General features: G+C 43.2%; 1 protein-coding gene across 6 annotated transcripts in view; it reads left to right on the plus strand.

The window, feature by feature from the left end:
• PBX1 (PBX homeobox 1) overlaps positions 1–14,261 on the plus strand; it is a 382,352-nt gene that overhangs the window by 245,951 nt on the left and 122,140 nt on the right. For all 6 annotated transcript variants that reach the window (XM_085601506.1, XM_085601507.1, XM_085601511.1 and 3 more), the window contains exon 3: positions 2,986–3,230. In XM_085601506.1, coding sequence (XP_085457632.1) covers positions 2,986–3,230 — 245 coding nt within the window. The remainder of the gene's footprint in view (positions 1–2,985; positions 3,231–14,261) is intronic.

Here is a 14,261-nt window from a genome sequence, read left to right on the forward strand (position 1 = left end):
AAGTTAATAACTATGGTCAGTCTAACTATAAAATCATACATGGATATAAGTAAACATTGATTATAATTAATGTGCATTGACAGGTTATCAAACGAAAATGAAAAATAGTGACTTCCACATCACCAGGGGCACAGAGTCCATGTCAGTAGCCTGCCACTGGGGTTGCTGAATGCACAGATTCCACTTCATGCTTTTTTTTCCACCACCAAAGAATTGATGACTATTTGCCTCACTTTTGCGGGTTCCTTTCCATCCCTCCTTTCTAAGTTTGTTAATTGTTTTCTATCTGTCTCTTTCTCCTTTCTTCTCTCTGTTTCTGTCTTTTTGTCTCTTGATCAAAGTTTGATGATGAAAAATAAGTCTTGGTCTCCAAAAATGAGTCTTGATGCACACCACCTGCAACCACTAGCCCATAATTAGGCACTATAGCCGCTTCAAAAGCAGACCCTTCTATCCTGGCTGTGTCTGTTTGTCGTGAGCACTGTGCCGGTCCCTGGAGTTTCCACCTGGAGACCTTGTCTTAGGTGTGAAGAATATCCCATCTCTCTGCAACACTGTTCATGAGCAGTAGCTTAACAAGGGAGCCATGAGCCCTATTGCAGGCTGCGTGCGCTGGCCCACCTGTCCCTTGAAGAATAGTAAAAGGCAGTGGTAACTCATGAAGCTGTGGAACCCAGGACCACCGTACTTGCTGCCCTTTAGACAAGGCCACTGGAATTATGCGACAGGTGGTAATCAAATTATGTGGCAGGGTTGACTAAGCTATGCAGCAAGAAACTGCACATTCTGAGGCATAAGGTGGCACATTTGGTGATAGTATTACTGTATTATTTTGTCTGTTTTACATGTCTTGAAACTGTCTGGGCAAAGATTTAGCCTCATTAATAACAGTTTAACACTCAAATACAGAAATAGGCAATTGAAAGGTGATCAGGCATCGTTTGCGAATGGCATTCCACTGAACAGAAATACATGTTACTGCATTAATAACTAGAAAAAGAATCTTTTTTAAGTAAATTCCGCAATTCTGCAGCAGTTGATGAATTATGTGGCAAATATTCCATAATTATGCCGAAAATTCAGCTGTCACAGAAACACATAATTCCAGTGGCCATGCCCATCGGTAACCAAGCCCATGTTCCTGAGATTTCCTTATCTCACTTGTTATGCCCTATTGTTTCCTATGCTGTCACCAACTGGCTTAAAATAGGATGTGAATCCTCTCCTTTAAATACAAGCATTTGTACCATGTGTCTGTCATACTTCAAACTTCATCACTCGTATTTATGTTTGTGCGTATTGGTCATTTATAGCCCACTCAAGATTGTCCTCCAATCAGGGTGTAGCAATTTCGTAGCGACATACGTTGATTTGACGCTGTGCCATGGTCTGATTAGCTACAGTGTAACAGGCATGCATAATTTTGGGAGGTACAAAAGTGCTTTATAGGTCCTTACACATCATTTGATGCTTTAAGGTGGTAGAGTGCCCTTGGTTTAGTACAGTCACTTCAGACAGACACACACACACTCACACACAGTTGTTTCTGTCTCGGCCTTATTTGAATTGTGCTGTACCAGATCATTAAAATAGCAGCAGAAATAGCAAGACCCACTTACAGGCAGCAGATTTGGCCACAGTTGGTATGTGAAAGATCTGTGTCTGTATAGTTATCCTGGATTTTTGAAGCCCTTAAGTTCACACTGTCGCTAGGTTGTACTTATGACTAAAAGCCTCCAGAGGTGCTTTCCGTTTGCCCTCAAACTTGTTTCTCTTTAAGGTAAAACTTGCGTATTGTGTACAGGATATAATTACTATATGTACATGTAAAAAGTGTATGTTACTCTTGAAGAATGTAAATAAGAACTATGGGCACGATTTTGAGTCTGGCGGTCCATGGACCGCTAGACCTGCGGTGGTCCGGCCGCCGGATTATGTCTTTCTGTGTTGTTCCAGCTTTGGACCGCCAGCTGCGCCAGGGAACTGCCATTCTCTGACTTTGGCATGGCGCAGGAGCACCAAAGTTGTAATCGGGCCCTGAGCATTTGTTATAATGTCATTGTTTATTGACATTCACCAGAGAACATTATAAAATGTTTTTCACCCGCATGTTGCTTTTCTCATTTTCTTTAACATTGTGATCACATTTTTAATGCACTCTTTGGACTACTTTAGGTTTGTTGTGATATTAGGAAGGTTAGGAAATACTACTAGTTAAGGTATATTTTAATGTTGTATTATATTATTGAACCATTTTGCTCAGCATATCAATGTCATGGTTAATATAGCAATCAAATGTATTTTAAAAGAAAGAAGTTCTTAATAAATAAACTTTAAGAGGGAGTCCGACACTAGTTCAGGAACAGGGATCGATGCCAGGTTTTCAGTATAAGCCATTGAATGATTTCTAATTGTTTGGAATATATGTAATTACAGGCATTGTGGATATCCTTAAAATCTGGTATACACCTGCCAATTCTGGACCAGTGCTGTGCACACATATGAGAGAGATCAAAATAAAGATTGCCCATTTAAAACTTCTCAAATACTTTCAGTGGCAACACACCTCTTAAAGTGATATTAACTATCCCCTTTCATCTTGTTGCAGCCATTCATCCTTCTCGGGTTGATAAAAAAAGAGCTCTAGTGGTTATTATTGAGTTATCCTCTGCTCTCAAACTTTGTCTGCTACTTTCTGGTCTAATAATGTTATCGTTAAGCAAACGTTTTGAAATCTATATGTTGTCTCCAGGTCCACTGAAATTACAGTAAAGGCCAATGTCTCTGTGATGCAACTTTTTTTTGGTAAAATTAAAGTCTCACTCATTACGAGTGAGTATTACATCTGGGATCAAGCTGTCACGCTTGGCATTCTTAATTGCCACATTAATTCCAACTAAGTCTCGTGATTTATAATCCTTGAAAGTTTGTATCCCTGGGTAACCCCTTTACTCACTTGTGCTTTTTCTCTTCATTTCTTTGCAGTCCTGAGCATTCGAGGAGCCCAGGAGGAGGAGCCCACAGACCCCCAGTTGATGCGGTTGGACAACATGCTGCTGGCGGAAGGGGTAGCGGGGCCCGAGAAAGGCGGAGGCTCAGCGGCCGCCGCTGCAGCCGCCGCCGCCTCTGGGGGAGCCGGCTCCGACAACTCCGTGGAGCATTCCGACTACAGGGCCAAACTTTCTCAGATACGACAAATCTACCACACAGAGCTCGAGAAATATGAACAGGTACGATCTTCCCTGGCTCGAGAACCCTTTCATCCCTCATTCCCCATCTACCACATCCGCCCATCACAGTCCAGCCAATTGTTTGTGTTGTTTCATTGAACAATTCCATGATGTGCCATGAACCCGAAAACGTGAAAATGCATTTCTCCCTTCAAATTAGGTTGAAAGGAAAGACGGGCCAAGTACGCTTTCAAACTGTCCAAATCTGATTTTAAACCTAGCTGTCACTTGGTTTGTTAACATTTCACTAACTGCCTTTGAAGGTAGCAACCGGGGAAGCTTCAAAACAAGGTGTGATTAAAATGAGCTAGCCAGCTCGCTATGAGAGCGTGACATTAAACATGTCTCCTCCAGCAAAAGGAAACTGATTTTTGCACCAGGTTATGCGAGACCGAAAAAGGAGACTCGGAGACTTGCAGTTACTGTGTTGTTAAAACGCCAAGCAGTGATGAAGCTTGCTAACAGCGCCACCTAGCGGAGCGACTTTTTTTCTTTACTCTTGTTTATTACCCGCAAATGAAATATTTATGTGCGCTACAATACACATTGCAAGCTGAAATAAATCAATAGGAAACGAACGTCTCTCCGTACACTCAAACTGACCGAGAATTTTAATAATCCCGATGAAACATACCCCTTGATGCAATGCAAGTTCACAATTCGAATTATGTTACACCCGGGTACCATACCTGGATTTAGGAATTTGAAAATGTGGCCAGACAAACACATACGGTAAAGTTTAGTACTGAAACAAAAAATACCAACTCAGGCCAACATACATTATTTAGACTTCTATAACCAAATCCAAGGTACAGTCTGAATTGAATGGAATTGAAATAGTTACGTACAACAAGATGGAAGCAGAAACCTTTAAAACAGTGATCTACGAAGTGAGCAGCATGGATTGCATTCTGGCAGTGAACGCACGCTGACTGCAATAAAGGCTTTAGAACCCCTCTCCTGCAGACACATGGTCTGTTCCTTGATGGCTCAAGGCCGATTCCATGAAGGTGTCCACATTCCTCCTCTTAGACTCCCTAAAGGTAAAAACGTGTTTCCAAAGCCTACCTTGTGCTGTACTTCCGCCCTACCATTTACCTTGTAAACCAAACACTGCCCCCCACCCCCCCGCAGGCCCCGTTGCACTACTCATGCGCAGGGACGCTGAGGTATGTCTGTCCGCCACTGGGGCATGGCGACATACAGACCCCGAAGACAACGAGTATTTTTTGGCCAAGTACTTAAAAAAACACAAAAAAACATTTTTTGGGTTTAGTGTGTAGTTGCCCACCAAGTCGCCGTACAGACTATGTACTTGAAACCATTTCAGACAATCAACGATTCATTATAGCAAACTTGAAACACTTTCCGAAGATAAATACAATGTAAACATTTTTCCTAAGTGATTTCCAGAATTAATTTAACAGAACTGCATCAATTAAAACATATTTATAAAAGTGTATATGATCTCCCTCATTAGATAAAGTTGCCACTATTCATTATGCATGCCAGCTTTTCTTTAACCTTTCATATGCGAGTATTCCTAACATTAATTGTAAATAACATTTGCATTTTCCTCGGTGAGAGATGTGTAAAAAAACAGAATATGTAAAAGGGTTTGTACTGTAAACAAACACATCAAGCAGACCCTCTGCATAAGGGATGTTAAGTTATATCAGGGATACTTGTTCCAGTGTCAGCATTAACATCCAACACGTAATTTCCTGCAGTTGTAAAGGTAACAAACACTTCTGGGCCACTCCACCTAGCAACAGATAATATTAGGTGCCTGGACTGTTCACATTTTTCACAGGGAATGAGATCACCTTTTCTAATTGAATTCTTTGTTATTAATGTTAAACGTGTCTGCATCCTTCAATTACCATCCTTAAAATACCTACGAATCTGCCCACATTTCCATTTATTAAGAATTCGTAATCAAGTGGCACCTCCTCTTTTTATAAAGCACCTTTCTGCCCTCAGCCAAGTCATGTTTTGGTTGTTGTTGCAGATAAGGAGCCCTGCATAGTAGTGCTTAATTTGACCCAGTGGTTTCCAGTGCTTGGCACCGGCACTTAATTGTCAACACTAGCACTTATGACAGTCTGCCACATGGTGGCGCTGTCTGTCTAATTTAGATTAAAGCACAACATCAGTTGTTTATTTATGCCACGTATCTACTAATACTTTCCACCCAAGCCATTCTCATAGCTTTGGGGGCCTGGAATAGTCTGAATTGTCACACGTGTAAGAGTGTGGTGGTAAGTGGCTGTTTTGATACTGTCATTAGCAGCACTAGGAGGGGCAATGGGTGGTGCAAGCTGCAGTAGCCTCCTGGCGAGGGCTCTGGCACTTAGGTTTTTTACAAATTAAGAACTGTTGCACAGTGTTTATATTTTATAAGAACTGTTGCATAGTGTTTATATTTTATGTTTGTAATACCTAGCTCGAATCACTGCTGGATTGGGCATCTCTTTAAACAACACTAACTAATTTTATACAGATGATCATCTCAGCTGCCTCTAATATTTTACTTGTGACAGCATTTCAGAGCACTAGAACAGGAGGCTAACTTATTTTGCATTATATATGTGAATTAATGCCTTAGTAGAGGGTTTACCAGTTTTTAGTTCATCCACATTCCTGGATAAACTGATTGCAAAGTTCAATCTTAGATATTTATAATCTTTTACAACTTCCATCCTTTTCCCATCTAGTCTCAATTTATTAATAATTGAATGCTTTCTCTTCTTAAATACTATTACTTTTGTAGTTTAAGAGTACATTTTTAGGTGTTTTTTGGCACTAAGGATACCACACTCAATGACCTTGAAGCCTATTGAGGGGTAAGCTAAAATGACTGTACCTTCTGCATAGTAAGTGCTGCATATCTCTTCCTGGCCCAGCCTTGGCGGGAAGCATCTTACTTTTCTAAGCCATAAAGTATCATCTGCAACATTGAGCAAAACTCAGCAGCATCTGGGTGCATTCCTGATTGGGCCGCATTTACCCCAACTTAAATTCTAGTTTCTGGGATCAATGTAGATTGCTGCATAGGAACCTGGCGAGGGCGAAACTGCAATGTGGTAACCAAGGCCCAAGCCCCAGTGGCTGCTCCAGTGACCTAAAGGAATGACCACCTGGTGTATGGAATCACCATTGTGTGAGCTGTTAAATGTGCATGGAATCACCATTGTGTGAGCTGTTAAATATGTCCTTGCAGGAAACATCATTTTTTAAAAATGTTTTTTTTTTAGTTTCATATAGCTTGAACTCGACCCGAAGGTATCAGAGCGCTTTACATTAGCACCAGTTGCATTACAGATGGACACATTAATTTTGTTAGGCACGGGGAGATTAAGTGATTTGCCCAGAACCACAGGATGTTTAGCGTCCCTGCCGAGACTCAAACCCGGTTCACCAGCTTTGAGGTCGAACTCTAGTCATTAGGCCACATTCAAATAGGATACTGTCCCTATGCATAACACGTAATCACAATCCTATAACGTACTTTTAGGGCGAAGTGCAAGATCCTAAGGGACTAGTCACCTAGTCAGGAGTACAGGTAAAATGCTTTTGCCCCCTCCACTATGAACTTGGTGATACCAACAGCTGGTCTCCAATAGATAGGCTCAACCACAGCTGGAATATGCACCTGCTGGTGGCCGATGTGCTCCACAAGTGGACTGCATGACCGCATCACTGTCCAAGTGTGTTGTTGGGTCAGGACTAGTCCAGAAGACCAAGTGACCAGAGGGATACCACTGAGGTGCCTCATGATCAATCAAGGATCCCCGTGCCAAAAAATCCTCATCACCTGCAAGCGTGTGGCTGTCGTGTTCAAGAAGATGTGCCAGGTACTGACCGGAGTGTCACAGTGAGCAGTCCTGTGAGTCAAGTACCCACCGGAGGGAGCCAAACCGTGAGTGAAGTAACCACTGAATCACAGGTATCTACTGTGATCTACAGCCTGCTACCCAGAAGAGGGCCACGACAGAAGCTTCTTGGAAAATTGGCACATGGTAAATGGAAGCTCGCTGAGACGGGAGAGATCCTACTGCTGTTGCAGGGATGAGCTGGGTGAGAGACTGAGAGGCATAGTGCTAAGACCAAACAGGGGGTGTGAGGGAGCATGAGCTGCACCTGAAGTCCTTACCTCGAAATCTGAACCTGAGGGGAGGGGCAACCCATGGAAGGGGGGTCCAAAGAAGGGACAGGTGTATGGTAATTGCACACGCCACGGCAGAGCTAAGTTGCCCACCACCCGCCTCCCTCCCGCCCTCATTTTAAAATTACTTAGAAGGTTAAAAATAAAGAAAATTACTTACCTGAGCTGTCGTGTCCCGGGGCTCCATCTTCCTGATTCCTCGCTAGCTTCTTCCTCACAAATGCCCATGCGCGGGTTCACCTCGCATGCGCATTTGTGAGGAAGAAGCTAGCGAGGAATCAGGAAGATGGAGCCCCGGGACGCGGCAGCTCAGGTAAGTAATTTTATTTATTTTTAACTTTCTAAGTAATTTTAAAATGAGGGCGGGAGGGAGACGGGCGGCGTGTAGTGGAGCTACGCGGAGTGTGTGGGTCCGCGTAGATTTGGGCACACTCCGTGATGCTCCGCGTAGCCCCACTACGCCCACTACGCCCAGGGTTAATATGGACCAACTTGGCAACTACAAAGTTTATTTATAAACTCTCCTAGTTGATTCTCTGCAGTGGGTGGAGGAGTGGTTGAGCATGTTGGGGGTTATTGTGTGTGTGTGTGTGTATGTGTACACGTGTCTGCACTTCAGCTTTTGGGTACACTGTTTTTTGTTACACTGATTTAACTAACTGTTGTAATAGGCTTCCGCAAAACTTGTTACAGGGATCTAAAAAGCGGTCCTCCCTTTAGGTCAAGCCTAGGCAGCGCGCATGTGCTGTCTGCAAGACCTGTTGTTATCTCCTCTATTGGCTTTTGGCATGCCCATGAAAACCCATATTTCTAAATGGCCATTTAGAAATATGGGTTTTTTATTGGTGCATTGGGTCTTATTCTTCCGCCTTTGCGTGCTTTGGTCACGCACAGGCGATTTCATGCATCGTTTGCTTGCTTTGGCCATTCCAATACGTCTGCGGTTCCTCCTGGTCATCCTGATCTGACTTTTTATTTTGTAGGCTATCAACATCGTTTTAGGCTTTCAGGCCATTTCACGGAGCAATGCCATGTTCGGCACCTGCAAAGTGGCAATTTCTATCCGGTAGCTGTTGAGCTATGCCAATAGCTCTAACTCAAAAAAATGCAAAACCTATTGCATTTCTAATGCTTGTTTTCCAATCCTATTGCAAGTGCAATTTCTGAGATTCACTGAGAATAACATTGTCACTGTAGCATATGTGGTATTTAAGTATACTCCATTATTATTCAAGCGCAGATGGGTTATTAGCCTTTAACCCACTCCAACTACTAATCCAGAGTGTGTATATTGCATTTAATTTGCAGAGGTTCCATTAGAGCATGGAAAGAAACCGTTAGTTAAGTGATTGGTTGCGAAGTAAAGTGCCAGGGGGAGCAAACCCTCTTCGCTTTTAGATGCAAGGTTAATGTAATCTTTTGAATTCAGACTGCCTATATATTCAGTAGCAGAACATCTGCACAGCTCTATTATTCTGTTCTTATCGGTTCAAGTTGTGCATTGTATAAATGACACTTACCGCAAAGCCGATAACTGCACCAAGCTGCAGGTCGGCACCCTGTTTCCTCCATTTATGCAGGGCATGTCCTGTGCCATTGCTTGTGAACAGCGAGTGTAGCATATCTGCCCCCAGTGCTTAATTTGTAAAAAAATAAATGCCAGGGCCCTCAACAGGAGGCAACAGCAGCTTGCGACCCCTACTGCCCTTGCCAGCGCTGTCAATGACAGCACCAACATAACTACTAACCATCACCCTGCTACAAGTGTGACAATTCCGAGTATTCCATGCCCCCAATGCTATAAGAATGGCTTGGGCGGCAGTTATTAGCAATTTTTACGTTATATTGAACGAATAAACAACTGCTTTTGCCCTGTTCTCTAAATGAGATATACAGCGCCACCATGTGGCCATGCCGCCTTGTGAGTGTCAGCACTGTATGTTTTCTCTCGCCTCCTCCATTCAGAGCAATGAATTCAATGGAAGGGTTCGAAATAAAGTACGTGAAGAAGAACACTCTAATTTTACAGGAAAACCGAATAGGACCACACCTAGATGTACACTCTCATCTCACAAAGAATTCACAATCTACAACATTAACTGTCGCTCCCTTAACAAAACAGCAAAGCCCATATTTTTGATCTCCTGACAGATAATCAAACAGATTCTGTCTTTTTAACTGGAACCTGGTTACAGGAAAGTTCAACCCCTGATGTGGTGGCGGCCCTTCCGCCTAACTACTCCATTATCAGGAAAGACATGAGGCGAACACTTGGGGGCGGCATAGCGATTATCTATAAAACTTCATTTGAATGTAAAACAGAAGATTTCACAGCCACTGACTGTGAAGCCTTATTATTTAAAAGTGCGCTTACGCCTAAATTCACATTTTCAGGAATACTTCTGTACCACCCTCCTGGCCCAGCTGGGCCATGGGTGCTTTCTTTCACTAATCTAGAAGCCCCTCAGATCTTGAAGGCTGCGAATTTTACTATATTGGGAGATTTGAACCTCCATTTAGATGATCCTAAATGTACTAAAAGTTCATCGCTTATGGCTGACTTAAAAGAGATGAACGTACGATTATGTAACTCAGGTTTTACTCACGTAGCCGGTCACCTGCTAGATCCTATTTTTTTAAACCTGCTTGACCTTAGCTGTCCCCCTGCCCTTCCTTTGTTTTGGTCCGATCATTTTGTTGTAACTTTTACGCTGAAAGTAATGTCCTCCCCTCCGTCTATCTGTCTGGCGCCTGAACAGAAGATCAGAAGATGGGCTAAGCTCAATGTCCAGACTTTCAACAAACTTCTAGTTGACAGTAGATCGGCTTTTAAACAAATTTCTATCAAAGATCATGGCTGTATCCATAATTGGATTCTACAAGGGGTAGAAACATGCCTTCCTTTCTCTACTAAACATACTAATAGACATCTGCCACCAGCCCCCAGGTTCACCGATAGGCTTAAAAGTGAAAAGCCTAAGTGTAAAATGCTAGAAAGGCGCTGGAGGAAACATTACAATGAAGATTCCAAAGTAGCATACTAAAAGCCCTAAGCGAATATCATACTCTTTGTAAAGAGTTTTTTTTCACACAAAATCCTCCAGGCACAGAACTGTTCTAAAACGCTATTCAAAGTGGTAAAAGAGCTATCCGGCTCGGAGACCCAGACAACCTCCCTTGCTCTTACCCGTAGTCAATGTGAAGAACTTGCTCTCTGTTTCACGGATAAAGTTGAAGTGATACATTCTGCGCTGCTAAGCAAAAACACTCTAGGTACTCTATCAGAGACTGAGATTACTTCCAATGCCTTTCAGGACTCTGTGATGATAGATCTTACCAACAACATTAAATCCTCCTGCAAATTGGAAACCTGGACCCCCTAGGAACCTAGCTCCTTTAATCACCTTTTGGCAAACATTAAATCTGGCTCCCCGTGACGTACTTTCTTCTCATGTGCTTAAACAGCTTGATACTTCCATACTTTTGATAATAATGGAAACTTTAAATGCATCTCTACAGGAGGGCATAGTTCCCCTGGAATAGAAACATGCTATGGTGCTCCCTCTTTTAAAGAAAGCCAATTCCGACCCTGCCGCTCTGTCTAACTTGTCCCATCTCGTTGCTCCCTATCTTTTAAAAGATTCTGGAAAAGCACGTTAATGGTCAGTTGACCTCTTGAACTCTTTTATTGAATCTCAGAACTTTCTTCATACTTCGCAATCAGGGTTTAGAGCCGGTTTCTCCACTGAATCCACTCTCCTAGGCGTTACTGAAATGTTAAGGCTCCTGTTTGATGAGGGTGAAATGGCGGCACTCATTCTACTGGATCTCAGCGCTGCTTTTGACATGGTGTCGGAAATTAACTTTGGGGGCCCCAAACAGGGCCCCCATCCCTCTGCGGCCCCTGCAGTGAGGACAGGGGGACAACTGTGGTGCCACTCCCAAACATCCATGCCCGCGTACGCCTGGCACATGGGGCATGGATGTTTGTAAACATCCATTTTCCCAATGCGACTTGTGCTGCGCCCTTTTCCTCATGGGCTGTCGCATCCAAATTCGTCGGATTGAACCGCCGACTACTAGTCGCTCGGTTTCCATTCCAACATGATGCCATTTGGATGCTGGTCCAACCTACATCGTAATAGGCCCTTTGTTTTTCCCTTTAGGCACATTTGTTTTTGAAGAGTATTATTCCTGCTGGTTCAGTGTTTCCGGGGACCCTTATTGAGTTCCCTGGCACAGTGGTTAGGATGGTTAGATTTGTTTCTTCAGGTGCACTGTTTCGATGGGTTTTATTTTTGTAGGGCACAATAATACTGCTATCTGGAACATTTCATGCCCAAGTAATTCTAAAGGACAGTGCCAGAGCCTCAACATTCGATGCAATTGGTTCTGGTAAGCTGTGATTCAAATTGGGCCATTCAGCCAAACCACACTTCTCTCACCCTCTCCACTCCAAGGTGGATCCGCCCACTCTGCTCATCATTGTTCAGCCATCATTTTTATCAACATCCCTAATGCTTCCACAGCTATTAAGCTGAAACTGATTTTGTAAAGGCACATCATTGGTGTCAAACTGAAAAGGCTGCAAGTGCCACTCGCCTTAAATCGAACGTCGTAAAGTTGAGGGCTGACAGCACATTTCATATCACAGTAATTACGACAGACAGTATTTCATGCACCACACATTGTCATGTGCATTACAGCTCCTCACATGGTATTTCCAATGCTCATTTTTCTTTGCTGGCATGGTATTTTGGTTGTTTGCCCCTGCATATTATTTCAAAATGATTTTTTTTATTTTGACACTGTCTTTTCAGGGTTAATTCTTCTGGGCACAGCGACTCAGACAATTCCATTTCCTGTCATGGCTGAATGCTTCAGATAGGTGTTTTTTTCTTTCTAGAAACAATGTTTCTTCTCAATTTTATGTTTTTAAAATAAATGGGTAAGTTATTTACCATCCATTTTCATTACACCTATTCTCCATTTCTCGTCCCAGTACTTACTTCATGAGGAGAAGTTCCACCCCCTCAGCCTGACACCCCTTGAAAAACTCCCTGATTGTTTCAAAATAAAAGTCCTTTCCACTTCCTCCTCCAGCAATGCCTCTACTATAAAAAGCACAGCCCTCCAAAGAATTTCATGTAGGTAAGAGAAGGTAAGTTCTGGGACGAGGATTGAAGAATCAGAGTAATGAAGATTACTGATAAATATGAATAAATAGGATATTTATGAAGCGCAGGCGGTTACCCAAAAGAGAATGTCCTGGTTCTCTGATCACCGCACAAACAAAATGGAAAGCAAAAATTCAAGTGAAAAAATTGTAGGTTTTCAGACATTTACTAAAAAGCGATAAAGACATCGAGGCTGTGAATTTAGCAGGTAAAGAGTTCCAAGTTTTAGCAATGAGATAGCTGAAAGAGCAGCCACCGACCTTTGTAGTGAATCCTGGGAGCAGAGAGAAGGTTTGCTAAGGAAGAGCTGGGGAAATGTATCAATACATAGAATTTTAAATGCTTCTGAATATAGATGGGTCCAAGATTCTTCACAGACCAATGACAATCACAGAGCACTTTCAACATGCATCCAGTGGCGCAGCATGGGCGGTTGCCCCGTGCGCAAAATTCTTAGGGGCGCAACATTTTTAAAGAAAACAATTCATACTGGTAGATTTCTCTGACTTCGACATATTATTGAGGATTCATTAATGGTCCACAGGCTAGGGGATGCAATACTTGCCTTGCCCCGAGTGCTGGCAACCCACGCAGATTTCTAAAATGCTGCAAACATGAATATATTTTCTGAGCCCTAAGAGAAGACACCCAGCATTTTGTACAACTTAAAGGCATAACACTTGTTTTTTGGGAGACCTAGAAGAACTGCTTTGCAGTAATCAAATCTTGAGATTTTTGTCGCTTGGAGAACCGTTTTTCTTAGATGATGAGGGAAGTATGGAAGAGTTTTCTGTAGGGTATATATAATTTAGCCTCGGGGAATTGGAATTCACCCACTTGGCAAAAGTTGTCATCGAGTTTTTACAGCTATTTTTGAAGATAGTCACCTCACTGTCGAGAATGATTTGGGAGTCATGGGCATAAGAAAGAAAGGTGAAGGCGAAAGATTGAATGATATTGATGGCAGCGCAACATGTAGATTAGAAGGTGCTGAGGCTTACCATACGGATGAGCGTAAAGCAGAGATCTGAAAGGAGGCAGAACTCTTAGCTAGAAAAGAGGTGAACCATTTCAGGACACAGCTTCACACAAGAACAATATTACAGGAGATTGTGTCAAAGACTGCTTAAGTGATCTAACCATTACCTCCTTATGCCTTCCTCATCCCGTTCCTCACTTTTTGAGGTTATACTAATGGGGACATGTTGTGAACCTCACTCAGTCTTAGTAAGACATACACTTAAGCATGCATAAGCCACATTTGCCTCTAGTGCTCCATTTAATTTAATTTAACTCTGCCTCCATTTGTATTGTATACTGTTATCTTGTATTGTTTAGTGCCCTGCTACTTGGGCTTCGTGTTGTATCTCTCCCCTATTCCCCTCTACCGCCACTGTTCCCTACAGCCCGACCTGCCCCGTTTCTCGCCTCCCTACCTACTGTCCTGTCCCCCTCCCCTACTTAATGGCAGCCGCTGCGTGGTCGCGCCGCTGGTGCGCCTAAGACAAGCCTGTCCGCGACCGACCGTGACCAGCGCCAGGACCCCTGGCCCCCTTGAGCACCACGATGCCAGAAGCTGCTACGACGCCAACCTCCTCCACGCACTCAACACCGGCCGATCTACCGCCTGCTTCCAGGCCACCCCGAGGCACACCCACGGACCATTCAACTGCCGATACTGCAACT

The sequence above is a fragment of the Triturus cristatus genome, chromosome 4_2, assembly GCF_964204655.1.
Source record: "Triturus cristatus chromosome 4_2, aTriCri1.1, whole genome shotgun sequence".
In the NCBI taxonomy this organism is placed as follows: Eukaryota; Metazoa; Chordata; class Amphibia; order Caudata; family Salamandridae; genus Triturus; species Triturus cristatus.